This window comes from Maniola jurtina, chromosome 3, assembly GCF_905333055.1.
Source record: "Maniola jurtina chromosome 3, ilManJurt1.1, whole genome shotgun sequence".
NCBI classification, from domain to species: Eukaryota; Metazoa; Arthropoda; class Insecta; order Lepidoptera; family Nymphalidae; genus Maniola; species Maniola jurtina.
The window spans coordinates 11,064,922-11,091,059 of NC_060031.1; the positions used below are offsets into that span (position 1 = coordinate 11,064,922).

General features: G+C 36.8%; 3 protein-coding genes across 4 annotated transcripts; 1 reads left to right on the plus strand and 2 right to left on the minus strand.

Annotated features, from left to right (window-relative positions):
• Positions 1-1,302: 1,302 nt before the first annotated feature.
• Positions 1,303-6,818, minus strand: LOC123881214 (kinesin-like protein 1). The gene is made up of 6 exons (XM_045929909.1): positions 6,724-6,818; positions 6,384-6,623; positions 5,338-5,440; positions 4,295-4,401; positions 3,630-3,755; positions 1,303-2,789 (listed from the first exon to the last, which is right to left on the minus strand). The coding sequence occupies exons 1-6, from the start codon at positions 6,769-6,771 to the stop codon at positions 2,211-2,213; spliced, it is 1,203 nt and encodes a 400-aa protein (XP_045785865.1). The 5' UTR covers positions 6,772-6,818; the 3' UTR covers positions 1,303-2,210.
• Positions 6,819-7,408: 590 nt separating this feature from the next.
• On the minus strand, positions 7,409-9,074 carry LOC123881212 (heat shock 70 kDa protein 14). Its single transcript, XM_045929906.1, has one exon. It carries the CDS (start codon positions 8,872-8,874, stop codon positions 7,453-7,455), a length of 1,422 nt encoding a protein of 473 aa, XP_045785862.1. The 5' UTR covers positions 8,875-9,074; the 3' UTR covers positions 7,409-7,452.
• Positions 9,075-11,134: 2,060 nt separating this feature from the next.
• On the plus strand, positions 11,135-19,098 carry LOC123881213 (multiple inositol polyphosphate phosphatase 1-like). 2 transcript variants are annotated; one of them, XR_006799433.1, is made up of 10 exons: positions 11,135-11,407; positions 11,747-11,881; positions 12,316-12,491; positions 12,897-13,022; positions 13,687-13,837; positions 14,980-15,080; positions 15,766-15,869; positions 16,368-16,550; positions 17,735-18,815; positions 18,882-19,098. XR_006799433.1 is itself a non-coding variant. In XM_045929908.1 (9 exons), the coding sequence occupies exons 1-9, from the start codon at positions 11,224-11,226 to the stop codon at positions 17,889-17,891; spliced, it is 1,317 nt and encodes a 438-aa protein (XP_045785864.1). In that variant the 5' UTR covers positions 11,135-11,223; the 3' UTR covers positions 17,892-19,098. The 2 variants fall into 2 exon arrangements, 1 of the variants encoding a protein (XP_045785864.1); XM_045929908.1 differs by having other exon boundaries at positions 17,735-19,098.
• The last annotated feature ends 7,040 nt before the right edge of the window (positions 19,099-26,138 follow it).

The window sequence follows — 26,138 nt, forward strand, 5'->3', positions numbered from 1 at the left end:
AAAATTTTTTACGAGACATTTCACCGCGTTTAATAGCCTCATCGGGTGACAGAAGGGCTGAATCATTTTTTGCGCAACGGATCAGCCTGGCTGTCCAACGCGGAAATGTAGCCAGTATTCTTGGCTCCATTCCACGCGGGCATGATTTGTATAGTATTAAGATAAGGCTAGCTTTAAGTTTTATTGTAATATTTTCATTGAAATCACACTGTGACAAGTGTAAATTAAAAATTTATGACACCTCCGACAAGTGAAGGTTACAGTAACTAGAAAAGAGCTGATAACTTTCAAACGGCTGAACCGATTTTCTTGGATTATAGCTAAGAAAACTCTCGATCAAGCCACCTTTCAAACAAAAAAAACTAAATTAAAATCGGTTCATTCGTTTAGGATCTACGATGCCACAGACAGATACACACGTCAAACTTATAACACCCCTCTTTTTGGGTCGGGGCAATGACACTTCTTATCTTTTGGTTAGTTACAAGTTAGAATATGAAGTATGAGCTAGGTGCAGACTAATATACTCTTGAGTGTTGCTAAATTCCAGCTAAGTACCTAATTAATATTAGGTTTGAGTAGAGTGCCGCATTTAGTTCAACGATGTCATCGTTGCATTTATGAATGACAAATGATTCTTTCGATTAGGCAACTTCGCATCGACTGTAAGCGTAGATCGATGCCAGTCATATCGCAAACTGTTGCGATATGACTATGAATATGAATAATTGACTCCAATTGCTACAATTTATGTTCTTCTGCTCAAAAATATAGATCTAATAAGTATCGATGATTATTCTGTTGTAGCGACAGATTATTTCCTCTCAATGTGTACCTATTGTATAGATATATAGAACTACGGAGGTGTACGGTACTGCGCAGCGGCGACGGGCAGAAAATGGGCAGAAAGACCTTAAATGACAAAGGATGATGCCAGAATAAATATTTGACTATTTAAGAATACCTAATTAATGTTAGATAAATTTAGAGTAAATTATATAATAATTTAAAGACTCTAAATTTTAATGCACACAACAAAAAACAATAGCGGATAATAATAACAATAAGCGGATGGATTTTTAGGAATCCCATGGGGACTCTGATTTTTCGGGATAAAAAGTAGCCTATGTCCGTCCCCGGGATTTAAGCTAATCCTGTACCAAACGTCAGAATCGGTTAAACTCTTGGGCCGGGAAAAGGTAGCAGACAGACAGACACATTCGCATTTATAATATTAGTATGGATTAGCAAGAAGAGGATGTGGATAGGTAGGTAGGTACTCTAAAATTTAGTTGCCAACAGAATCAGTACCAATGTAAAATATAACAATATCACAATTTGTCACATTAATGAAAGCTAGAAGACATACATTATTTTTCAATTGTACGAGCAAACTAAGTAGGTATAGATATACCTACAGTTTCGGAGTCTTTATATATGGATTAATTCGCACAAAAACTAAGAACAATACATTCTTGGACATGGAAACGTTTTGTGAATACGAAATAAAAGCATGCGTAATTATTCGGTAACTAGCGAACACAATGTCACAAAACGTTTTTTGTTCTAATTTAACCACAACTTAACAATGTAAATATGTAGATACGAAACAATGAAGAAGAAACATGTGAAAGTACAGGAAATGAAAACATTGCCAAGATGTCTCGGAACGTGTATTTTATTCTTAAAGGATGCCCGAAACGATCATTTGCAATTGACAATGCTCACGTGATTGAAGATTTCAAATGGTGGGTGATTGAAGCTTCAAATGAAGGTGTATCATTTGCGCTTGCTTCAGTCTGATTCTGAACTGTAAAGAATAAAAGTAAAGTCGCTCGAAATATGATTACAAACGCAGATATAGTTTTTTCTTACAGTTTCTACCCACAAAAAACGAAAAAAACTAGACATTGGTCCAAGGATAAACTAAGATATCGCTTCAATAATGAACATTTACCAAGAACTGTTCAAGAAACAGAGCCGGGTGATTATAAAAACGATTGACATTTGCTGTCATTGAACGTCAATACACAGCGCGTCAATTGCCATCAATCAAAGTTTCCATCAATGTTCTTCAATACCGTAGTTGCAATTGACAATTGCTTCAATTATCTTGGTAAACGATCACTTGGCATTGACAATGAGCATCAATCACGTAAACATTGACAATCGCGATTGATCGTCTCGGTGGCCCTTTAGATACACAAGATTCACACAGTGTCCTTCTCGCTATAAAGTTTTCTTTTCTTAGTTATCTTGAAAAGTCCTTGTTTCTCGTTTGTAGACAAATTATGTGTTTTTTTATCATGGTGCATCACTTGTAGCGGCGTCGGGTTCTTAAAATTTCTGTTTGGTGTTTGGTACGGATTGGGTTTTGGATTGGGGTAACCTGGGATAGAATTAAATTTAGTTGCATCCTTGCTATCATGTTGCATGACTTTTAGCTTCGGGTTATTAAAATTCCGGTTTGATGATTGGTTCGTTATGGGTTTTGGATTTGGGTGAACTAGAGAGTTAAAATTAGTTGCATCCTGGCTATCTTTGTGCATGATTTGTAACGTCGGTGTGTCAAAATTCTTGTTTGATGTTTGGTTCGTCATGGGGTTTGGACTGGGGTAAACTGGGATGGAATCATAATTAGTTCCATCCGTGTAATCCCTGCGGCCAGAATACGGTCGTTCTACCCTATTTTCAAATTGGGAGCGCGAACTATGCAACGGATAGTTGCTTTGCGCCAAATAATCCTTGAATTGATTCTGTTTCAGCTTCTCTTCCAAGTCTTCGAGTTTCTATATCAGAGAGGTAAGAATTAAAATTAAATTTATTACTGACAGTAGTTTTAGGGTTAAAATGTACCTATTACCTACACTAGTTCTTGAATTTATCTTTTCTGAAAAATTATCAAAAAAATTGTATCCGCCACGCTCGAGTTTCTATTTAGCATTTATTAAGCCTAATTGTCCTATTTGAAAAGAACAAAATTTTAAACAATTTTTGCTGGAACAAAAATACTGGCCCCGAAAATCACGTCAAGTTGAGCAAAAATATTAGTACTTACTTAAGTAAGTTACTTCGGTATGTTTATTTCAAGGGGCCATTGAAAAATTATTGCTTGATTCTTTTACCCTCGAATTCAATTTCTGCTTAAAAACGGCCTTACGTGTCTTGACTTTACCAACTATTAAATAATTTTATCACTCTAGTATATTATATCAACGAAGTGTAGCGGTTACTGACCTGCCTGCTGCATATAGAAAAGCAAGTGTGCGGTGGCGTTTACTTTTGTTTTTCAATTTTTTTGTACTTTCGAACGCATTACAATTACAAATATCGTCTGTGCATAAATCACCTTGATATGCGTCAATATTGGCGTTAGCTTGAAGTTGTGTGACTTTTAAACACTCCTCTGTATCTTCTCTTTATATACCAATACCAGTCCGTTAATCTACTCAAATGGTAAAATGGTGTATCTCACCTTGATATGCGTCAATATTGACGCCAGTTCTCGAAGCCTGCATCCTGAGCTACTCCTGAAGTTGCGTGACCTTTGAAACACTCCTCTGTATCCTCTCTTTGTATTCCAATAGCAGTCCGTTAATCTACTCAAATGGTAAAATGGTGTATCTCACCTTACGATATGCGTCAATATTGACGTCATATGTCGCAGCCTGCATCCTGAGCTGCTCTTGAAGTTGCGTGATTTCTACAGCATTCCTCTGCATACTCTCTTCGTATTCTAACACCACAACGTTCATCTTTGAAACAAAATAGAGATTAAGTAAAAATTCAAAATTCAAAATATTTTTATTCAATTAGACTTTTACAAGTTCTTTTGTATCGTCAAAAGCATCTATTTACCACTGGTTCAGAATGCCTTTCCCACCGAGAAAAACCAGCAAGAAACTCAGCGGTTGCTCTTTTCAAAGATTTGATATACAATATTATGCCATGTATACAAGCAATTGAGTCCCGCGCATTGCTGGAGTAGTACTCATTTAGATGTTTTCAATTTAACCGAAATTCTGGATGCCGATAAAATGAAAGCCTGATGGTGCTGCCAGACGCTTGCGGCAAATAACATACAGCAAGCATCGGCAAACATAAAAAGTACTCGTGGAGTACTTCAATCGGTCAATCGGGGAGACAATCGGTTCGAACCACAAGCGCTCCCAAACGTTGGCAAGCATACGCAAACACCCGTCTACATGCTTGCCGGTACTTGTTGTTTGCTGTTTGTCGCAAGCATGTGGATCCGCAATCAGTAATCGTACCTGTTAGATACAATACCACCTACCTTATCTCTATGCTCCTTTTCCGAGTCTTTCAATTTGGCTCGCAGTTCTTCAATGACGCAAGTAAACTGGGCAGTCTTGGTATCGGAGTCATACTGAATCTGCTGGACTGAGAGTATAAAATAATTAAGCAGGTACTACTACTATACATGGTGTAACAAGAACACTAGCAAAAACGAAGACAGGTGATAGTACGTACTGATGATTACTAAAGATACCATAAAAAATTTTTTTGAAAAAAACCCTAACTATATTTTTTTAAAGTTTACAACTATTGCAAATAAAACATCTGACTGACGCTAGAGGTTAACGAAGGTTCCGTAAATATGTCACTCGAAGTCAATGCCGCGTCGTAGGTTTTACACGGTAGGTATATGATGCGGGTTTGAAAAATACTAAATCACTAAAACTACAAGATAAGGCAAATAGTTCTTTGCGTTGGAGTTGTAATCGCTAAGTTTTTGCTAGTGTTCTGGATACACCCTGTATATCGCGTCTTGAATGTTGAAAAAGTAACCTGAAGCGAACTTAAAGGGGGTAATAAAAGTCTAAAAAGTATCGGGAGTATCTTGGGTCACGTGATCAATCCACTGTGCCAGTTCAAGTTCACAGTTCTTTTTTCATGATGACGTCATCTATATCTACTGTAAGCGCCACCCAAAAAAAGCAGGTATCATAGATTTTTTTTCAAATAATAATTGGAAAGTCCTCGCAAATCATTCGCTAGGCACACAGATCTTAACGCGTAAGGGTTACCGAGATTTCATCTAAAAAAGTAGGTAATGACAAAACAAATTACCTACCAATTGCTATCGCATTATCTAATTTTATATTCCCATCTCCTTTGATCTCATAAGAGTGAGAAGATATAAGAGTTTACGCGATAGAGAGGCGTTTGTTTAACTTTGTGTGCTTTAATGCGAGCTAAATAATTGCACTTTATTGCGTCGTAACAAGAGTCACTATATTTTAATCAAGCATCTTTACGGAGTGCGCCTTCTATTCAAGTAAGGTACTATCAAGTATTCTGTGGTATATAACTTACTTTTTTTGTCATTGATAGATGTTAGTTCTTCGATAACTTGGTCGTACTCTTTGCGCAAATCTGCTATTCTCTGGTTGCATGTTTCTTGCATGTCTTCTTTGTCCTTTAAACATAAATGAATGGCTTCTGACCTTCTACATCTTTGAGTTTTATTTTTACGGTCTACCCAAATGTACACAATTCAGGTTCAACTCCCAGTTAGTTCGAATTGGCAGAATGAGAAATTAAACAGAGTAGGTAGGTATGTACTGATATCATCACTGATATGGACATAAACAAGTAGATACGCTAGATAAGGCGTGCCATACAAAATGACGGTTATTTTTTGTGGCGATTCCAGCACCCCACCGAGCGTATCGCGAATTAAAATTGAGTTGACAGGTGTCACATCGATAGCATTAGTTCCGAGTACGCTCACATGACGCTCACTGCTGCTGCTATCAGCGTCTAAATGACAAAAACAGGCAACACGTCTAACTTACCATTAGTCACCACTTAGGTGTCTACCCGTGCTTTTAGATATACGTATATAGGTATGTCGCAGCGAAATGACATAAACCAGGAGTTAGCCAACTTCCGTATGGATATGGCTAACACCCAGGAGATGTTAAAACAACAACTCAATTAGACTATTTCAATAAACAAATCTAGTGAAATCATAGAATACTGAGCAACTGATAATATTAAGATAATATTACCCAACAGAACCTAAGTGCCCGGCCGGGCGCATGAATATTTATGTTCTAGCCTAACCTAACCAAAATTTAGATTTTGGCGCCCTTCTTCTTCCTTTGGGAGTTTACGATTACATCGAATGTGGTTCAGAACGAAATCTGAGTACCAAACTCTAAAGTAAGGTTAAGTTAGATTTGAACATAAAATATATTCATTTGGCCAGCCCACAGAAATCCAAATGGCCAGCCGCAATCGTTTTAACATAAGTACCTATACCGGGCGTTAGCCATATCACTAAGGGAGTTGGCTAACCTGAGACATAGGTATGGATACCTAGGTAGTAGGTATACCTAAAAATACAATTGTAATACCTTTTCCATTGATGCTATAGTTAAATCTTTTGAAACATTTTCATCTTTTAATTTTTTGTGATCTCTTTTGAGGTAAACCAAATGTGAAACTGTGTTCTGGAGATTTCCAATCATTTCACGTGAAGTTTGCAAATGATAATGATGGGACTTCTCAAGTTCGCGCGTTTCTTTTAATTCCAGTTCTGATTTTAAATATAATTCCTTGTATTTATTACACTCCTCCTTTGCGGTAATAAAATCCTTGAAGAAAATAATATTTTTTGTGTAAATTTACGTGAATTTCTTGAAAAATACTAAGAACAAGATAATAAAATAATACAAGTAGGCAAACAATACGTACAACTTTGCACTTCGCCAAACTTTGTACCATGTTTTGTATTCGTTCCATAACAAAATTATTTTTCTATCTTGGTAATAATGAAAAAATTTAAAATATCCAGTTAGACCTTACTTTTTAATAATATTTTTTCCCGCCTACAGGTTGCTATAGACAATTTTTTTTTTAATAAGCTCGCAGTAATAGACAGCTGCAGCTTTTTAAAAGATAAAGTACAGTAGAATCGGGTAACATTGGTCTAATAGCGAGGGTTTCCTTTTTGATGCATTAGGTAGACAATAACGCTTTCCAAGTCCAAACTAACACTTCGGTTACATGCTCCCTCTTGCCTGCGCAGTCAAAGAGTATATAATCACTGTTATTAAAGAGTATGTTATTAAAACTACATAGGCAAAACCAAGAATTGTGCAGTCCAATCTTTAGCAGCTTTTGGAACTCTTTGGGCTTATATGTATTTTAGAAACCCTCCATAGTCTGTACTCTCTGGATTTTGTTCCATTTTTATATTGCTTGAAAACCCTACAAAAAAAAATTTGTTCTCAAGAACGCCTCAAGAAGTCGAAAATACCTTAACAAACTTTGTAGTCCTGTAACCACAAAATTCTATCGAAAAGGCATAGTTCACCAATATGTAGAATCAATATGTAATTTGGATGGCATATTGAGATATAAAAGAAAAACTAGCATAAATAGAAATATACAATATTTATTTTTTTAAATTAATTTACAAAATTATTCAACTTGCAGTAAAATATTTGCTGGTTGTAGTGTGGCTTTTAATTTAAACGGTTTGCTTAGGCTCTCCACATTAAAAACTTCCTCAGCAAATTTCTCATTGTCAGGATTATCATGTAAGGTGAAACTGACATCTCTTGCATCCTTTTCTACCTCAATATTACATACATTTTGAGCAAATGGAGGTGTTCCTTCTTTGAATAATTTAACTGTCTGGTCCAAATATTTCAAGTAAATATCCTTTCCTAGGAATTCTATTTCAGTACTTGTATCAGTTAGGGATAATTCTGGCAAATCTAATATCATTCCAGCTTGCTTAGCACAACCAACAGCAATAACTTCATCAGGATTAATGCCAGAAAGCACTTCAGCTTCTGGTAATAAGCTCGCTATAGCAGATTGTAATTTAGGTATTTTCATACTGCCCCCACAAAGAACGATTTTAGTTATTTTTCCATCAAAACTCTCTATTACTTTTTTAGCAGGCTCTATGTATGATGAGATCTTTGAAGATATAATATTTTCAAACCTCGCTCGAGTCACATTTTGACTCCAATCGACACCATCTACAAGGGACTCAATAAATACATGAGCAGAATTTAGTGTTGACAGCACATGTTTACAATTATCAGCATGGTGTAACAATTTAGACATAGCTCTGCGGCTTTCATGTGGATCCAACTTCCATTTCTGTCTGAACTCCTGAGCTATATAGTCAGCCAGGTCTTTGGTGAGACACTGTCCACCGAGATCAGCTTTAAAAATATTTTTCTCTACTGACATAAACCCACTGGATACTTTGACAACAGATGCAGCACATGTTGAACCTCCAAGTCTATAGACAAGAACATTAACATCCTCACACAAATCTTCAATGTTGTATGCTAATAATGCAGCTGCTGGCTCACTGATGACTTGCAGAACATCAAATCCAGCTAATTCTGCACATTTCACTAATCTTTCTCTGCTCGCACTGGACCAGTTGAGTGGTGCAGCTAGCACCAGCTTTAAATCGCCTTCATTTTGTACAGAATGACTTGCAATGGTGTACAATTTCGCATATATCTTTGTTGCTATATTATCAGGATTAGAATAGAGCTTTGTTTCGGATGTCTCAAATTCGTAGACTAGCTTATCATCATTTTGCACTCTACATGACGAAGAACTCTCGACGTAACTCAAATCATCTTCACTGAAGTCATTATTCATGAGACGTTTGTTGTGTTTTATTATGGACTTTGAAGAAGCTTGGCCAGACTTTGCTGGAAGACCAATCTCCCATTCGACACCGTTTAGAGCGACAATAGCTGGTGTAACTCTGTCTCCTGCATCATTAGCTAAAACCGATGCGGCACCATTAGCAAATACTGCTAAACTACCAGAACTATTACCTAAATGTATTCCGTATGCTGTCGCCATTCTGTATAGGTTATGGCGCGGTAATATTATTTTACAATTCAATTTTTTCTTTCTTAATGTATATTTATCTCACAAGTACTGTAATTAAAACATAAATCTACAGGGAATGAGGAAACTTTTTAGTTCAAGAATTAAAAAACCGGAATAACCTAAACTCTCGTACTGGATGAAAGGAATGAATGGGGGGGACACCACCACAGATGAGATAACTATTAACTATTAAGTATTAACCATAGACGTACAATTTTCGCTTCGGTATTAACTATTATAGGTACTCGCTGGAATGGGATGGGATTGGATATCTGTCAATATCTGTGATGGGCAAAGAGAATAATCAGAGACATGCTACCTAAACAAGATTGTGCACTGAGACACCAAAAACGAGCCTATTGAGATAGCGCTAAATTGGAGTGTGTCCCTTTCTATTAAGGTGACAACACGATTTGATAATGTAAGACATTTGACGGATTATATGAGAATAGGAGAGGATGAATCATCATGATAACCCATCGCCGCTCACTACTGAGCACGGGTCTCTTCTCAGAATGATAAAGGTTAAGGCCATAGTCTGCCGCGCTGTAGTAATAAAAGTAGAGAAATTCAATTTTTTTTTGTTCTGCGAAAAAGTACCAGTCATGTTAAGTATGGGTACCTATAATATAGGTAAGGAAAATTATTTTGTATAATCTGGTGCATGTGTTTAGGTCCTAAACAGTTTTAGGAAGTTCGTAAGCAAGGCATACTTTTGGGAAAATTGATGGTACAGCGTTTCTTTTTAAAAAAAATTCAGTGCACACGAAGCCGTAGCAAAATCTTCCGCTTTAAAATGCATTCCGCAAACTGCCTAATATTTGGTGATATTTCCTGGAACGACAGCGATCCATTTTTGCCTTAAGTCTTCATTTTTGAGAAATCTATCGGTAAACAGAAAAAAACACTTCCATTAAACAATCAAATTATGGTTACCTTACTACTTCTGTATAGTATAGTACAGAATGTTCGCCATATTGTTTTGCTTGACACCCAGTGTTGTCATCCTATTAATTTTAAAAAAAAATATAATACTTTTTAAACTAAATGATATTTTAATGACATTATAAAATAAAGATAACAGTATGAAAATTACTGCGAAAACAAAAGAAAGTAATCTTGTTGTTTGAAATTAAATAAACAATGAATAAGAACTTTGTGAGCTACATCATAATTCGTACCATAGAAATTATTTTTTTATGCTTGCAATCCATTAGACAGTGACACACTCCAATTTATAGACCTCTCGCTCGGCTCGTTTTTCCGCTTAGCATAATTGTATTAGAAATTGGACTTTATGCTAATGCAATAGAATTTATTTTTGCAGGGAATTAAAGCTGAAGTGCACAATCATGTTTAGGTAGCACGTCTCTGAGAATAATACCTATAATTCTACGTTCTGTTGAGAACGATGAGAATGAATCATAGAGTAAAGTAATATCATAGAGTAATACGCTCAATCCATGTACTCAATGAATACATTGAAAACCATAGATATTATGGAAGCCCCATACGCTTGCGGCAAACAACATACAGTAAGCATCGGCAAACATCACAGATGGCTTGCAATACCAATGTGGTGCCAATCGGAACGCTCCAAAGCGTTGACAAGCATACGCAAACAGCCGTCCACACGCTTGCTGTTTGTCACAAGTATGAGGCGCTTCCATCATACCTATCCACACGCTTGTGATGAACAACATGAACAGCAACATATATCAACTAATCGAAGACCTATATACATAATCAAAGGAACTACTTCGACGTGGCTCTCTTCTATAATCAAGGATTTCGACTATTAAATAAGAGCGAGAGATCAGACCCCGGTCGGGTCTGATGTCAACACTCAACATGTCAAGTTCATGAAGTTGAGACATAAAGCCGGCTCTATACTCGCACGCATAGTTGCGCCGTTATTTCACGCCGTGAATGTATGCCGCGATCCACGCGTGAACTGTGTCCCTCCACACTCGCAAGTCTTGTTCGTAACGTTGACGATGCGTTCAAGTTCGCACCGCAAACCCTTTGTCGCGGACCAAAAACCGACACTGATCGGGGAAGGCGCGAAGCGCGAACGCGAAGGCGTGAACAACGATCTACACTCGTGATTCGCAGCTGTTGTCGCGGCCTTTCGCGGCCGTTCGCGCCGCGAGTGTAAAGCCCACTTTATATTTGCGATATTTGACAATTACGTAGGTACTTACTACTTACTATCAGGTTGGTTGGGTTGGTTGGCCTGTATTTGACTTTTGACATTTTGTTTAAAAACTAGTATTTTGTTGATCCAATTTTTATTTATAAAATTTTTGTAAAAACAAAATGAAAAATCCTTGCCATTGTTATGTACGCACTTTGGTCGCTATAACTCTTAGTCTCGTTACTGTTTTTAGTTTTACTTTAACTGTAACAGCTCTCAAATCAGCTGATATTCGAAACCACCTAGGAACTCGTACCCCTTACAGATATAAATTCAACAAAGACGACTCTAGGATAACTTTTCCCAGTAAGTACCTTCCTATCGTTGTACAAAACAGATCAAAGAACCCAATATGATCTCTCCATGGCAAACTAGGTAACGTTAGCCAAATAACAGCCAAATCTTTAGTTTATCCTTTTATATTATTATTATAAACGCGAAAGTTTGTATGTATGGATGTTTGTTACCCCTTTATGGGCGGTAGGAAAAAAGGGCAGTTTTTAAATGTGTGCCCTGCTCATTGCTAATTCATTTTACAACCCTTTCAGCTATTTTAGTTACTCTGCGTATAATTGTAGTAGTAATAGTAGTAGTAGTAATAGATAGATCTGACAATAATTTAATACCTAGGTATTTATGTCTTAGATTGCAAGGACACAAAAATATGGATGGTCCTCAGACATGGCACAAGATTACCCAGTGCGAAAGACATAGTTCTCATGAATACTATGTTAAAAGATTTGAGAACAGATATAATATTACACAATAGAAAAGGAAAAGGTAAGTCATTTTTAGATTTTATTGCTGAGTTTTCATTATTTACATACTTGTATTAAAATAAACAATAAAAGCCTTATAAAAAAAATGAGACACACTAATTTTATCTATGATATCTTTTGTGAAACATAGATTTAACAAAAAAGTGTATGTTAATAATATATGAAATCAAGATACTGCTTAGTTAATAGTTAATATTAATACAAGTACAAATTCAGCCAGATTACTATTAAAGCAACAAATTACAAATATCAAAATCCAGAGTGGAAAGTTATGATTTTAATTTTCCTATTAATTTAGGACTATAAAAACAATATGGAAGATAAGTCATCAGTCACCTCACCTTGGATGAATTAATTCATCCAAGACCTAGACCAAAGCGGCTCCGTTTATTTTTTACTCTTTTATTTTTAGTAGCAAATTTATTTATTTCAAAGGTACACTGAATAATGAGCAATTACATTGGTTTGAGAATTGGGACAGTGATATTCCATTGGGGCAGGAAAAATACCTTGCCCTTGAGGGGCAAGATGAAATGGTACTGATCGCTGAGCGGATGCAGAAGAGGTTCCCTAATGCTATTCAAAGTAAATACAACAATAAAACCTTTATGGTAAGACTATAATTGAATTGCTGATCTTACTATAGGTATCTATACTCATATTATAAATGTGAAAGTATGTCTGTGTCTGTTAGCTTTACATGGCCCATCCATTTAAACAATTTTGACGATATTTGGTATAAGAGATAGTTTGCATCTCAGACACAAATAGGTTACTTTTTATTCTGGAAAATCTAAAAATTCCCATAGGATTTATGTGTAATAGTTTTTGATTTATCGTGAAAATGAAAAAAAATACCCGCGTACGAAACCCTTGGTGTGCGAGTCTGACTTGCACTTGGCCTGTTTTACGGACTATGTGCCCTACCTATTGCTCTTTTTAGAGAAATACATCAGAATCACCATCTTCTAGATAAAAAAATGTTCAATTTTACTAATATTAGATCTTATTTTCAGTTCAGATATACAGCAACACAAAGAGCTCAGCAAAGTGCAAGATACTTTACGGTTGGTTTATTCGACAAAAAAAATTCTCAACATGTGTACTTTGAACCAGTCCTCAAAGTTGATACTACATTACGAGTAAGAATAATTTAAATACTTACATAATAAATTAATTTAAAAAAAAATTAATAAAGAAAAATCTAAATCCACGTGGATGAAGTTACAAGCATCATCTTTTCAACAGTAAAATCATCATCATGATCAACCCACCGTCGGCTCAGTACAGAGAACGGATCTGTGTCCCCTAAACACATATCCATTCCGCTTTATTAACGTGGGCAGGCCTGCTGCAGGTGTTTACTAAGACCTGTGGGATGATTCGCTAACTCAGTGATCATCACTGAATGAAAGCCACCAAGCTCATTTGACATTTATTTTTAATCCAATAAAGCTTTGCTATGAAATACCATTTTTATATAGCTCAGTGAAGAAGCAATGTAGGACAAACCAATGTCAAACGAGTTTGATAGCTTTCACTTATTGATGATTACTGAGGTAACGAATGACGCCGCCTGTTCAGTAATCGGTGCTGCGTGACTCGTGAGTCTAAGACTGGGAGCTGTAAAGTGCACTTTGACTTTGCTCAGACTTAAGATACTGTTAAAACGAGACAGCGTTATACCGTTGGCATCAATCTGTCTCGTTTTAACTGAAGCTTATGTCTAAGCAAAGTCAAAGTGCGCTCTATAGATTTCAATCTTAGTTTATTACTATTATAATTACAACAGGGTGGGTTTTTCAGTTTTACAAACACTGTGACAGGTGGCAAAAGCAAGTCAAGAAAAATCCCGATACATACAAGGAGCTATCTTTGTTTGGCCAAAGCAAAGAAATGAATGACACTCTACTATCTGTGTCCAAAAGACTTGGTCTAGACAAAGCTTTGACTTTGGGTTTGTGGATTCATAAAATAGCTTATAGAGTACCTCTTGTAGCTTGGCTATACTATTTGCTGCATTCATTTCTTTTAATGCACTAAAATACACATTCTTGCCAGCTTTGAAACAATTATTCTTTCAAGACATGACTATTTCTTCTAAACAATTAGAATTTCAAGACCATGTGGCGGAGTACTCTTTCCAAGAACTGATGTTGAATAAATAAAGATACCTACTACATAATATGATTATAATATATTACTATAATACCATTATCCATACTAATATTATAAATGCGAAAGTGTGTCTGTCAGTCTGTCTGCTACGTTTTCACGGCCCAACCGCTGAACCGATTTTGATGAAATTTGGTACAGAAATGGGCTAAATCCCGGGGAAGGACATAGGCTACTTTTTATCCCGGAAAATCAAAGAGTTCCTGCGGGATTTAAAAAACCGAAATCCAGGCGGGCGAAGCCGCGGGCATCCTCTAGTGTATAATATTTAAATAATAATTGTACTTTGAAAATATATCTGTGCAATGTTATTATGTATGATGTTTTTTATTTTATTTTAGTGTTATTCTTCTTATTATTTCATAGTAATAAATATTAATATATTTACAGTAACAACTCATCTTGTAGTATAGTGTGTTTGTAGAATAGGTAGAATGAATAGTTTTAGTTGGTCCATAGCTATAGCATCACCTGGATAAAGGTACTGGCTGAAAATCGCTGTGTGCTCTTGTATTTTTACTATAAGGCATACAGCATTATGGAGCCTTTTTTCGGGTTGTGCCACACGCGATAATGAGTTATCAGTTATTATCCTGGCGCTTTTATTTCTATGAGCAGATGCTCTAGTGGTGGAAGTATCAGGGTAACTCATACTTTGAGTGTTGCATTGTTTTTTTTTTTTTTTTCTTTTTTTCTTTTTTTTTAAAACTATAACTATAACCGTTGAGCTGTTTTTTAAGCTATAACCGTTGAGCGATTGAGGCTTGAAATTGTTTGGCACAATTATGTAAATATTTTTCTTTCTTTCTTTCTTTCTTAATATTCACCTGCACTAAAATTATCCGCTTGAAAGCTGCCTAAATCTCAATTTGTATGGTGCTTTTCATTTGAATAAATCTTAATATTTTTTATTTTGTTTTGCAGATGAAGTCATTTTGATGTATAGAGTGTGTGGGTTTGAGATATCGTGGCACAAATACTCAACATCGCCATGGTGTTACGGCTTCGACGAGAAATCTATTAAAGTAAGATCATCATCATCATCGTGTTTATGATCAACGCTTTGCCGGCGCACTACTGAGTATGGGTCTCCTCTCAGAATGAGAAGGGTTTGCCCATAGACCATAGTCCACCACGCTACAAGTGTGGATTGGCAGACTTCATACACCTTTGAGAACATTATGGAGAACTCTCAGACTGTATGGGAACTTTAAGCGATTAATATCACTTGCTTCTTTAACGGTGAAGGAAAACATCGTGAGGAAACCTACATGCCTGAGAGTTCTCCATATTGTTCAAAGTAAGTTAGTTTCATTTAATTGACTATGTTATGACCTTAGCTGTCCATGTTTCTTTATATTTTGTTACTGCAAAATTGCACTTCTTGGCAAAAAACGGGCACCTGTACAAATAAACTGCATGGGCCTATACCATAAGTGATTTACCTACCAGAGGAAGCCAAGTAATTTTAAGAGGAAGAAGCGCCAGCCGAGTCATTTTAAACTAAATGATGCTGTTCATTGCCATTTCGGCTGAGACTTGTACTACTTTTCTCTCATTTGCAAGGAAACAGTAAACAGTAAAATGAATTCAAGAAAAAAGAGTCGACTAACGTTTTGTTTTTTTTTAATAATGAAACAATTTCCGAGCAAGTGGAAATAAAAATGAATTATTAAGTACCCTAATACAAACAATTAATTATTTTTTCAGGTCTTAGAATACTATGATGATCTTAAAAAATATTGGGTAGATGGTTATGGAAATTCACAGCAAGCTGCGTGTATGGTAATGAAAAATATGTTCCAATCTATGAGGTAAAGAACATCTGCACTAAATGATTTCAAGTGTTTTATATTATTATGTTATATTGTCCGAAAGAGCCAAGCTCCATTTCATTTTCATTGCTCTGTCATGTATTTTTTTAAATTTGCATGGTGGTTTTGAAATTTTATTATTTGTTGTTATAGCGGCAATAAATACACACTGTGTAAAAATTTCATCTCCCTGCCTACTATTAAGTTCGTGATACACAGCCCACTGACAGACAGACAGATGGACGGACGGATGGACATACAGCGGAGGCTTAAAGCTGGGCCAGACTGTTTTAAACAAGCCCTCCACATCTGTCTCAAACGGTGGTTTACAACAGTGTAAAACCGCGTGTTGTATTGTAAACCACCGTTGGAGACCGATGTGGAGGGCTTGTTTAAAACAGTCTGGCCCAGCCTTTAGTAATAGGTTCCCTTGGCACCCTATAAGTGCAGAACCCTAAAATTGAGATGGTTCATAATTGATTTTTATTTTGATTTCAGCAAACAGGGTCGTAACGCGACATTCCTGTTCTCTCATTCCGGTACGATTTTGAAGTTGCTCACGCATCTCCAGCTTTATAAGCCAGATGGGCATTTGAGAGGAGACGCGATGGTGGAGAAGAGGCCGTGGAGGATGTCGAATATTGACTGCTTCGCTTCTAATATAGCTTTTGTGTTGTTTAAGTGAGTATTTTATTTTTTAATGTTTACACTTTCGTGAGTTATTTACATTTTAAGTATAGAATGTACCGGCTATACTCACGTATTTAGTCGATTTAAGCCCGACTAGTTTCGGCCCTATCCGGGGTCCTTTTTCATAGGGCCTCGGCTCGCTGCGCGTCGTGGTTGAGACTGCGAGCCGCACGCGCCGCGGCCCTTTCGAACCGCTGAGAGTATTTTCTTGTGTCCAACAAAATCTCTTACTAGCTGATGACCGCGACTTTGTCCGCGTGGATTTACGGGTTTCAGAATCCCGCGGGAACTCTGTGATTTTCCGGGATAAAAAGTAGCCGATGTGTTATCCAAGGTATAATTTATCTCCATTCCAAATTTAATCCAAATCCATTTAGCCGTTTTTGTGTGATTAAGTAACAGACATCCAAACATCCACACTTTCACATTTATAATATTAGTAGGATTTGCAACAACATAATTTTTGATGGCCTTCCTGATGTAGTGGTGAGCGCTGTGGTTTTATAAGTGAGACGCCCTGGGTCTCATTTTTGGCAAGCGCCATTCGGGATTCAAATAATTTCTATTCTAAAATGGATGTAATAAGCATTAGTATAGATAACTGAAGCAGCTATCCATCCATACTAATGCCTATTATAAGTACCAAATATGGTGTGTTTGCTAGCTTTTCACGGCCCATCTATTCAACCGATTTTGACGATATTTGGAGCAGACAGAGATAGCACCCCGGAACAGGACATAGACTACTTTTGATCCAGGAAAATCAAAAAGTTCCACGGGACTTTAACAACGTAAATGTACATAGATGAAGTTGCGGGCCCCATGTACCTATTTGGTACAGAGATAGCTTATATACTTAGAGCGATTACGCACTCATTCGATCCGAGTCCATGAAAATAACGATTCTCCGTCATCCGCGACAGTATCTCGAATGTGCCTCTGATTCAAATCGTACATAATATGTCAAAGATGTCCACTGAATAGCTTGGATTCGGATCTGAGATCGGATTAGTGCGTAAGCAAAATCCTATTCTATAACCGTATTTTCACGGACTCGGATCGGATGTGTGCGTAATCGCTCTTGCTACTTTTTATCTCGGTTTTTTTTTTGAGAACCTCCATCAATGCGGTATGTAATAATTTAGTTTCTTATAAATGGATAACTTCTTTTCCAGATGTAAGGACGGAGACAAAGTATTGACGCTACATCAGGAGAAAATAATCAAACTGCCAATGTGCACCCACGAACTGTGCCCACTTGCTGATCTGAAGGAGCATTTCCACAATACTATACACAACTGTAACTTCACTGACTTATGCAGTGTTGATTAGTACCTAATAACATTTTTAAGGGTAGAAACATATGGCTTATTCCGTTTATCCACTCTAAAGGTCATAGCTCATTGGAGCCACTCGGCATCCGACCTGCACCGCGTTGCTTCGCGCGGTTCGTGACATTGTATGTGGACTTCAATGGATATACGTCAACTCTGTAGCGTCAGCGAGCGAGGTGATCTTCTGACGCTACAGAGTTGATGTGTATGTGTAATAGTGAGCGTACGTCCATAGAAAGTCCGTACAAAGAAGAATACTAACCATACGAGGCGAGGCGGTGCAGGTCGAGTGTCGGGCGGTTCTATGAATGAGCTATGACCTTTAAACAGCTACCCTAGGTGTATATTATTCAAAAATATTTGTTCGTTTATCGACTCCAGACGGCGAATTTGTATTTTTTTTTAATGCGGGGTGGATAGACGAACTCACGTTTCCGAAAATATACTCTAGGGTTTTCGTTTTAGTGTGGATCAACAGAATAAGCAAAAATTTTGGCAATACTGGAGCCCATCCCATAGCGTAAAGCGCAACGTACACCCGCAGAATGAAGTAGAGCCGAGGTGCAGCGTCTTTTTAATAACAGTTCAAACTCAGCTTCATTACTTTAGCAAAGTGGCGCGACCCGCGCCCAAGGCTACTGCGTAATTTGATTTTATGCTGCCAATTTTACACAAATACCAAAGTATATAAAGTTAAATTTAAGATCCACCTCAAATATTCATCATCGCGGCTCATGTCAATTTTGCTACGTTAAAAATCCCAAAAAAAAAAAACAGAAAAAATCCAATTACGTTTATTTAAAAAATCATATTGCATAACTTAAGATGTTCTCATGAAACAACACATATGCTAAAAACGGATTTTGGGCGCTTTTTTTGTGTTCGATTTAGTATTAACTTTTGTAATATGTATTATGCATAGGTATTACAGTACAAATTCCAGTGTTTAATGTTTTATATTGTATTGTTTTGATTTAATTTTAACTAGCATCGCTGCGCATGAAAATTCCGCTATGTAGAAAATCGGATATTTTTTCGGATCGGATTCACATAGCGGATTTTGCACGCGCACCGATAGGTATACCTACAGTACGAATTCCAGTGGTATCAAACTTTTTTTAATGATTACCAGAATAATGCAAGCTTTAATATTTTATATTGTTAAACAGTGATTTTAAACAGCGAATACATTTTTTATAAAAGGTATCGTGTGGTTTTTATTTTAAAAAAACCTACTTAACGCTAATTTTACTAGGGAAGTGAAGTCTGTTGGGCATCTTTCTTCAACTGGATGCTGGGTATCTTATTTAATGAAGGACTACGACCGTAAGAGAATTTTCGAGGCGTAGCACACAAGTGATGCCCGTGATAGATGCATTTTGAAAAGAGCAATTGCCGAGTTTCTTGCTGGTTCTTCTCGGTAGGAAAATTATTCACAACCAGGTAGAATCGTGTGTCGATTCAAAAGTACCTACTAGTAAAAGTATATTCCAATAAAAATCTTTCTATTTCTACTACCGAGGACAGATCTCTTAGAATATTACGTCTATCTATAGTAGGTAAAGTACATATATGTATTACTAGCTGATGCCCGCGACTTCGTTCGCGTGGATGTAGTTTTTTAAAAATCCCGTGGGAACTCTTTGATTTTCCGGGATAAAAAGTAGCCTATGTGCTAATCCAGAGTATAATCTATCTCCATTCTAAATTTCAGCCTAATCCGTCCAGTAGTTTTTGCGTGAAGAAGTTACAAACATACACACACACACACACACATACAAACTTTCGCCTTTGTAATATTAAGTGTGATTTATAAAATACACAATTAATTAGGCCATTCACAAATCACGTGAGGCATTCTTACGAGTGACCATAAAATCATATTTTAGTTAACGATGTTTTGTACAACAACAATATAATGCTGAACCGAGAAGCGTAACACATTTCATAATAAAACGGTCACAGCAAAACACTATGAAAGTTAACGGTCCACGCATTCACCTGCTTTCAGCCGCATAAAGGTGGTCGTGAAAAATTTAATAAACACTGAGTATAGTTACAATGTTTCATACGAGAAATGGGTGACAAGGGTCGCATTGGCATTAACGACACTATAACCGATGTACAGCGTTGCGAAAAATACATCTACATGGTTTACATTGTTATTTCTAAGTAGCTAGGGAGGTGGTGTAATATTGTTATCCTTATACATAACTTAGCATTTATAGTACCTAGATATAATTTTATAATATTGTATCTTTGTGTTAGGTAGCCACTGTATGAACCGTTTGCACGTCGAGCATATTCCTGTCTATCTGAGTAGGAACGTGGGGAGTGGAAACCGTTTAAAGATCTAATCAAGACTAGGTAAAGGCAAGGTAAAGGTAGAATTTCAGCTCGGCGATTGAGACGCGCGACTGCGATACACGACACTCAATTTTCGCGCGTCGCGGGCGCTCTACTCAGCTGATGCTTCCAATACATTTTCATAAAAAGCAGTGTGCCAGTATTGTCTCTAAAGTGTCCCATGTTACCGTCGCATAGAAAGAACAACGTCCACATTTAGGGTCATATAGCAGGCACGATGCTTTTAGCATCAGTGATCGGTGGTTATGCGTTTGCATCGATGCTGCATCGCGTTTTGACGACTTTTTGCATACCTACAATCACTGTATTGAAATAATTAAATCAGCTTGATCGTTGCGACTTGCGACTGGCGATTGTACATTGTGTGATTTTATTCGAATCCCGCTGTCCCCGTTAGCGGGGACAACGGTACACGGTGCGGAGTGGAGCGTTCAATTGTGGCACCGAGCTTCTGAAAAGCATCTAAATCGCCGATCGTTGCTGCTAAAAGTAGGCACATAATATATCATGTGGCCCTTAGGTACTGTTAAATTATCGCAAACAGATACCTAACGTTTAAAATGGGAGGTAGGTAATTTAGTAGGACTTGAGAATTTCCTGGAAATAAAATATGACGGTGATAGATACTATATAGATAACTTAGAATTTTTCGTTACCCTATCGCACAAACGAAGAGAAAACTGTGTCCAAATTGCGTTTGTACATACACTGGTAATGAGGGAAGTCATACGTATTATACAAGTTGGCAATAAAAAAATAACTGGTTCTTAAAAAAACATAAAACGTTGAAGATCGATAAACATTACCCTCAAACAGACATTACTTACGTAAACAGGAAGCTTCGAATTTATGTGAAGGTTTGGGGAGCGCGTGAAATCGGATGTGAGTTGCTAATTTCATCCATTAATCTTCCTTAACTTTTTGATGCTTTATGACTTTTACGAAAAGCTACCTAGGTACCTACTTAACATGGCGACAAAGTACTTGACTACTATAAACATTTTATTTAACTAATAATATGTGCTAATATTATAGTTAAAGAGAGACTAGAGAGAGAGAACAAATAAGCATAGGTTAAAAAGTGTTTTAAGTACCTGGGCACTTACTTCGATCTTATTTTTGAAATTATTATATGTGCATAAATTTAAAAGATAGTACATTATAAGTAGTAGTAGTCATTTCAAAATAGACAACCTCTACCTATACTGAAAGGGTGTAACAGCGCTTCTTCTGCTAAAAATGCGTAGGTATATACAGGTGGCCTTGGCCTATCTAAACATGGCCAACGATCCCAGTGAGTTAGGGCACGTTAGGGTCATAAAAACTTTGACATATTTTTTTTTTAAATTTTGTATGGGAATTTTTATAATTTTATTTCGTCATTATACTTCAGTATTGTGTTTATCAGATCAAAGTACCATGGGTACGTGTCGTCATTATATACTAATTACCAAACACCCTGTATACCTAACTACATTGCAATACAAAAGTTATCATTGATATATTAAACCTGGCCTCCCGTAAAATTACTTTTTTACAGATCCGACCTTTTAGCTTGAGGCCCTCGATATTATTATACCTAGGTAAGTACCTACAATGTACCTATCTACATGTCCTACTCTACATTGTGCAAATGCTCAACTTACACGTAAACAAAAGTTGCATAACACCTGGTCTTGGCCCGTAACAGAATCTACTATGCACCATAATAATAGGTAGTAATACCTAAGTATCAAAATCAAAATTACCTATATTATGAAAAATTCATTCAGTATATCTGTACTTCAGTGAACCAAACACATTACCCAAAATTAAATATCAAAGGTAATTATGTTAATCAGGTCAAAAGCGATTTAAAACGCTTCTCTCATAAAAGCTCCTTGAACATTCCGCGCCTGTCATTTTTATGGGTCATTAAAATAATACACTGTTTGAACGAGTTAATCTCGAATACAAAGGTATTGAAGGTAATAAGTGATTTAGACAGTAGGATACAAAAAGACATTGACTTTTAAATTACTATGCAAAAAGATGTAAAAAACTCATAAAGTTCCATGATTATCTGATAGATAAATCAATCGTTAATCTTTTATATTTTATATTGGCTGTAGGCACCTCTATGTATAAAACAACCCAACGTCCAACGATAACATGGTTCTTCTTGGTAGGAACGGCATTCCGAACCAGTGGTAAATTATTTGACAGTTCAAAAGCACTTGTAAAAGTTTAGTTGAATAAAAATCTATTCTATTCTATTCATGGCTAAAATGTAAAAAAACAGGCCAAGTGCGAGTCGGACTCGGGCACCGAGGGTTCCGTAGGTATTCGGGTATTTTCTCGACATTTTGCACGTTAAATCAAAAACTATTGTGCATAAAAATAAATAAAAATCTGTTTAAGAATGTACAGGTAAAGCCCTTCCTTTCATATGATATCCCAATTGGTATAGTTATCTTACTTTGAAAATTTAAACACATTTTAATATTTTTTTTAATGATGTAACCACAAATTCACGGTTTTTGGCTTTAAATTCCTTTACTTGTGCTATATAAGACCTACCTACTTGCCAAATTTCATGATTCTAGGTCAACGGGAAGTAGCTTATAGGTTTCTTGACAGACACGACGGACGGGCGGACAGACAGACAACAAAGTAATCCTATAAGGGTTCCGTTTTTCCTTTTAAGGTACCCGTGAATTAAGGTAAAATAATTGAGGTGACTTTTTTGACAAAACTTGAAAAGTGACACCAAGAGGAAATTCATTTTTAATTTTTTAAGATTTTGGATTTGTTACTCTATCCTTTGCATCAAGCCAAACTGGCCAAACTTTGGCAAAGTTTTGAATAGATAAAGGATATCTTTCATTGTTCTACAACGGTTATCTAGTTGCTCGTATTTTCTCTTTGGCAGTCGTCGCTAGACCTGAGTTATGGTGTCACAGAATTGGCAACTGCATCGGGCAGCATGCCACAGTTCAGTGACTTGCACATAAGGTTGCCTTTCCACCAGGGATGTGTGAGGATGCGCAGCGAAGTGTGTGTGAAACCCATTCATGGGATCGCTTTATTTTCATAGCCTTGCTCTAAGTAATTTAGTGTTGCACTATCCCGCTCTCTAATCTCGAATCCTTTCAATAACGGTTACTTATAAAAGATTGTAAGTAGCAATAAGACCGTCTTTGTATGACGTTTGTAGGGTTCCGTACCCAAGCACCCGAACCATATTATTAAGACTCCGCTGTCCGTCCGTCCGTCTGTCTGTCAGCAGGCTGTATCTCATGAACCGTAATAGGTAGAGACGTGAAAATTTTACAGAATGTGTTATTGCTGCTATATTAAAAAGTACTAAAAATTTCAGAATTGCAGCCATTAAAATTTAAAAAAATTTAAAAGTGTTATTTTTCTTGTATTTGATACGGAACCCTTCCTGTGCGACTCCAACTGGCACTTAACCGATTTTTCGTTTGCTTGTATTTCTAACCTGAGTGTACAAAAGTCTGGGCGTTTCCTTAGCTCGCCTTAGCTCTGAAACCGATGGAAAAGAGTTTGAATAAGCTTCGAAATTGAAGCAATTTTGTTGATTAGCTACACAGTTCTCTTTATACGCATCTTCACGCAACCCTGGTGGAAGGACAGCCTAAGAATTAACAGTTAGTGCGTGTTAACCTACTTCTTAAATCATTTGTCTTATTAATAAATCACTGGCCGTTAAATTAGAATAGAGGCGTCTAGCCCTAACGACAAACGATATGCGCTTTGATTCTGACGTCCAAACTATAAACAAAACAAACTGGTAAGTACCTACTATGTTTAGACTACATTGCGTGAGACTCTGTGACAATGCCCTGAATATTAGGCCTTCTATTATAATAATTATTATGTCACCAGCTGTGCCTTGTTGCGTAGGTAAACCTAAACCTGGCTTAGTCAAAGTGCCAAGTCGTCTTTCTCTAAACAACTTTGATAGGTATAGGCAGATAGCCTTTCGAAAATTTCTTAACGTAACGTTGCACAAGCGTAGGTAGAGACTAGAGACCTTGCTACACAACTACAAGCAGAACAAGAATTCGTAGCACTTCGTAGCCGTAGAGGTTAACTAGGTCGTGATCTTCGCTATTTCAGAATAAAAGTTTTTAGATGTACTAAATACCTTATATTACCTTAAATTATGCTAATTAAAATCTGGGCGTTAAAAAAAGCAAAATTCTACAGTAAGTATAAGCAAAACTCACGAGTACAAATACCTAAGTTATCAACGTAATTTTTTTAAACCTTTAAAAAACACCACTTTGTGATGACCGTTCTACTAAGAGTATTTCGAAGAAGAATAAGAAAATAAACTTATTTTATTGTAAAAAAACTCCGCATAGATAGGTACTACCTATTATAGATGGGGGGGGGGGGGGGGGGGGGCAATGTTATTTTCGATAAATCGGGCTACGCATAAAACCAACAACACAATTCGACAGTTAGTTTAGGTACAAAAGTATCAAAGACAATAGAATAATGGAAAAGTTTCAAAGTCCCCAAATAAATGGGGTGCTTCGTTTGAACTCATTTGTTTTAATGACCGCCAGGGAATAATTACGAAATAAGTAGATGTAAATGATGGTGAGTTACAGTGTAGGGTATAATAATATATAACATCGCAGGCTGTTTAACGGACTTCCAAAAAGGAGGCGGTTCCCAATTCGGCACGTTTTTATTTTATACACCGATTTTTTCGAGGTGCGATTTGCAAGTTTTTTTTTAAATCGACAGTAGAAGTTTCCGTGGTGGTCAATATTGTAAGTACCCTAAGCCGTGTGGATTTGAAAAGTTTTGCTGGTGAATTGATATTTTAGGTACCAAGCAAGACTACTTACACTAAAAAGCGTAAAAAAAATATATATTTAGAAAACTGACTTGCAAAATCACTACAAAGTAAAAAAAAATTGTTTCTACTTTCTACATGTATGTCACGTGTAGGTATATATGTAGTCGGGCGAGCATGATAAAAGAAACTAGAAGCGTGAATCCGAATGGAATGGGATGGGATCGGATCGGATCGGATGCGATGTGATGCGATGTGATGCGATGTGATGCGATGTGATGCGATGCGATGCGATGCGGTGCGCTGCGATGCTAAAACCACGTGGACAAAGTTTTGAGCATCATCTAGGAAGATAAGCATGCTAATAAAAAAGATTCCGACGAATTGAGAACCTCCTACTTTTTTGAAAAATTAAAAAAAATATGGCAGTTACAGCTATGTCTTAGGTAGACATAGCTGTAACTGCCATAATTTAACGTTCGTTTAAACAATCGTGAGTGATATCATATACAATTTAGAAAGACTCTTCTGAGTATATTTGGATTTCTGTGTGTACAACCTATACTTATGTGTACCTATATTATCTTACGTACAATTCATTTTGATGCAAAGTATGTATGTAAGTATAAGAGAATTTCTATTATAGTCGATTTAAATATTTTGAAACACCACCGCGCGCTGTTGGGAATGTGGATATCGCTAACCATCACTCAGCACATGGCCGGCTATGCGTGCAATTTTCAAATGTGGCTTCTTATATCGTAAATTCCCGATGTTAGCAAAAATTGTTTATAGACAGTCAGTGGGATGGTTAGCATTCTGCAGTCAATAAAAAACCGCTCTGGAAAATTTCACGGGCCGCTCGATAGATATTTACGTTCACAATGATTAATTGCACTATTGTTACGAGAAGGAAGTCGGGGTAGTCGACACTAAAGGCGTGTTCTGTGAATGGTGTACTGTGTGCTCACTGAGGTAGAGGTTTACGCGTTTTTAACGAGCGAAGGAAATACGGTGGAAGATGATTATGCATTCGCAGTTAATTTTGCAGTGTGCCGGCGCCCA

Coding starts and splice junctions, on each gene's coding strand:
- LOC123881213 (XM_045929908.1), top strand. CDS start 11,224: ATGAAAAATCCTTGCCATTGTTATGTACGCACTTTGGTCGCTATAACT. Junction 13,838..14,979: donor AGACAAAGCTTTGACTTTGG/GTTTGTGGATTC, acceptor TTTGTTTTGCAG/ATGAAGTCATTTTGATGTAT. Junction 16,551..17,734: donor ATAGCTTTTGTGTTGTTTAA/GTGAGTATTTTA, acceptor CTTCTTTTCCAG/ATGTAAGGACGGAGACAAAG.
- LOC123881212 (XM_045929906.1), bottom strand. CDS start 8,874: ATGGCGACAGCATACGGAATACATTTAGGTAATAGTTCTGGTAGTTTA.
- LOC123881214 (XM_045929909.1), bottom strand. CDS start 6,771: ATGGAACGAATACAAAACATGGTACAAAGTTTGGCGAAGTGCAAAGTT. Junction 6,624..6,723: donor GTTTGGCGAAGTGCAAAGTT/GTACGTATTGTT, acceptor ATTTTCTTCAAG/GATTTTATTACCGCAAAGGA. Junction 3,756..4,294: donor AAAAGGAGCATAGAGATAAG/GTAGGTGGTATT, acceptor TTTGTTTCAAAG/ATGAACGTTGTGGTGTTAGA.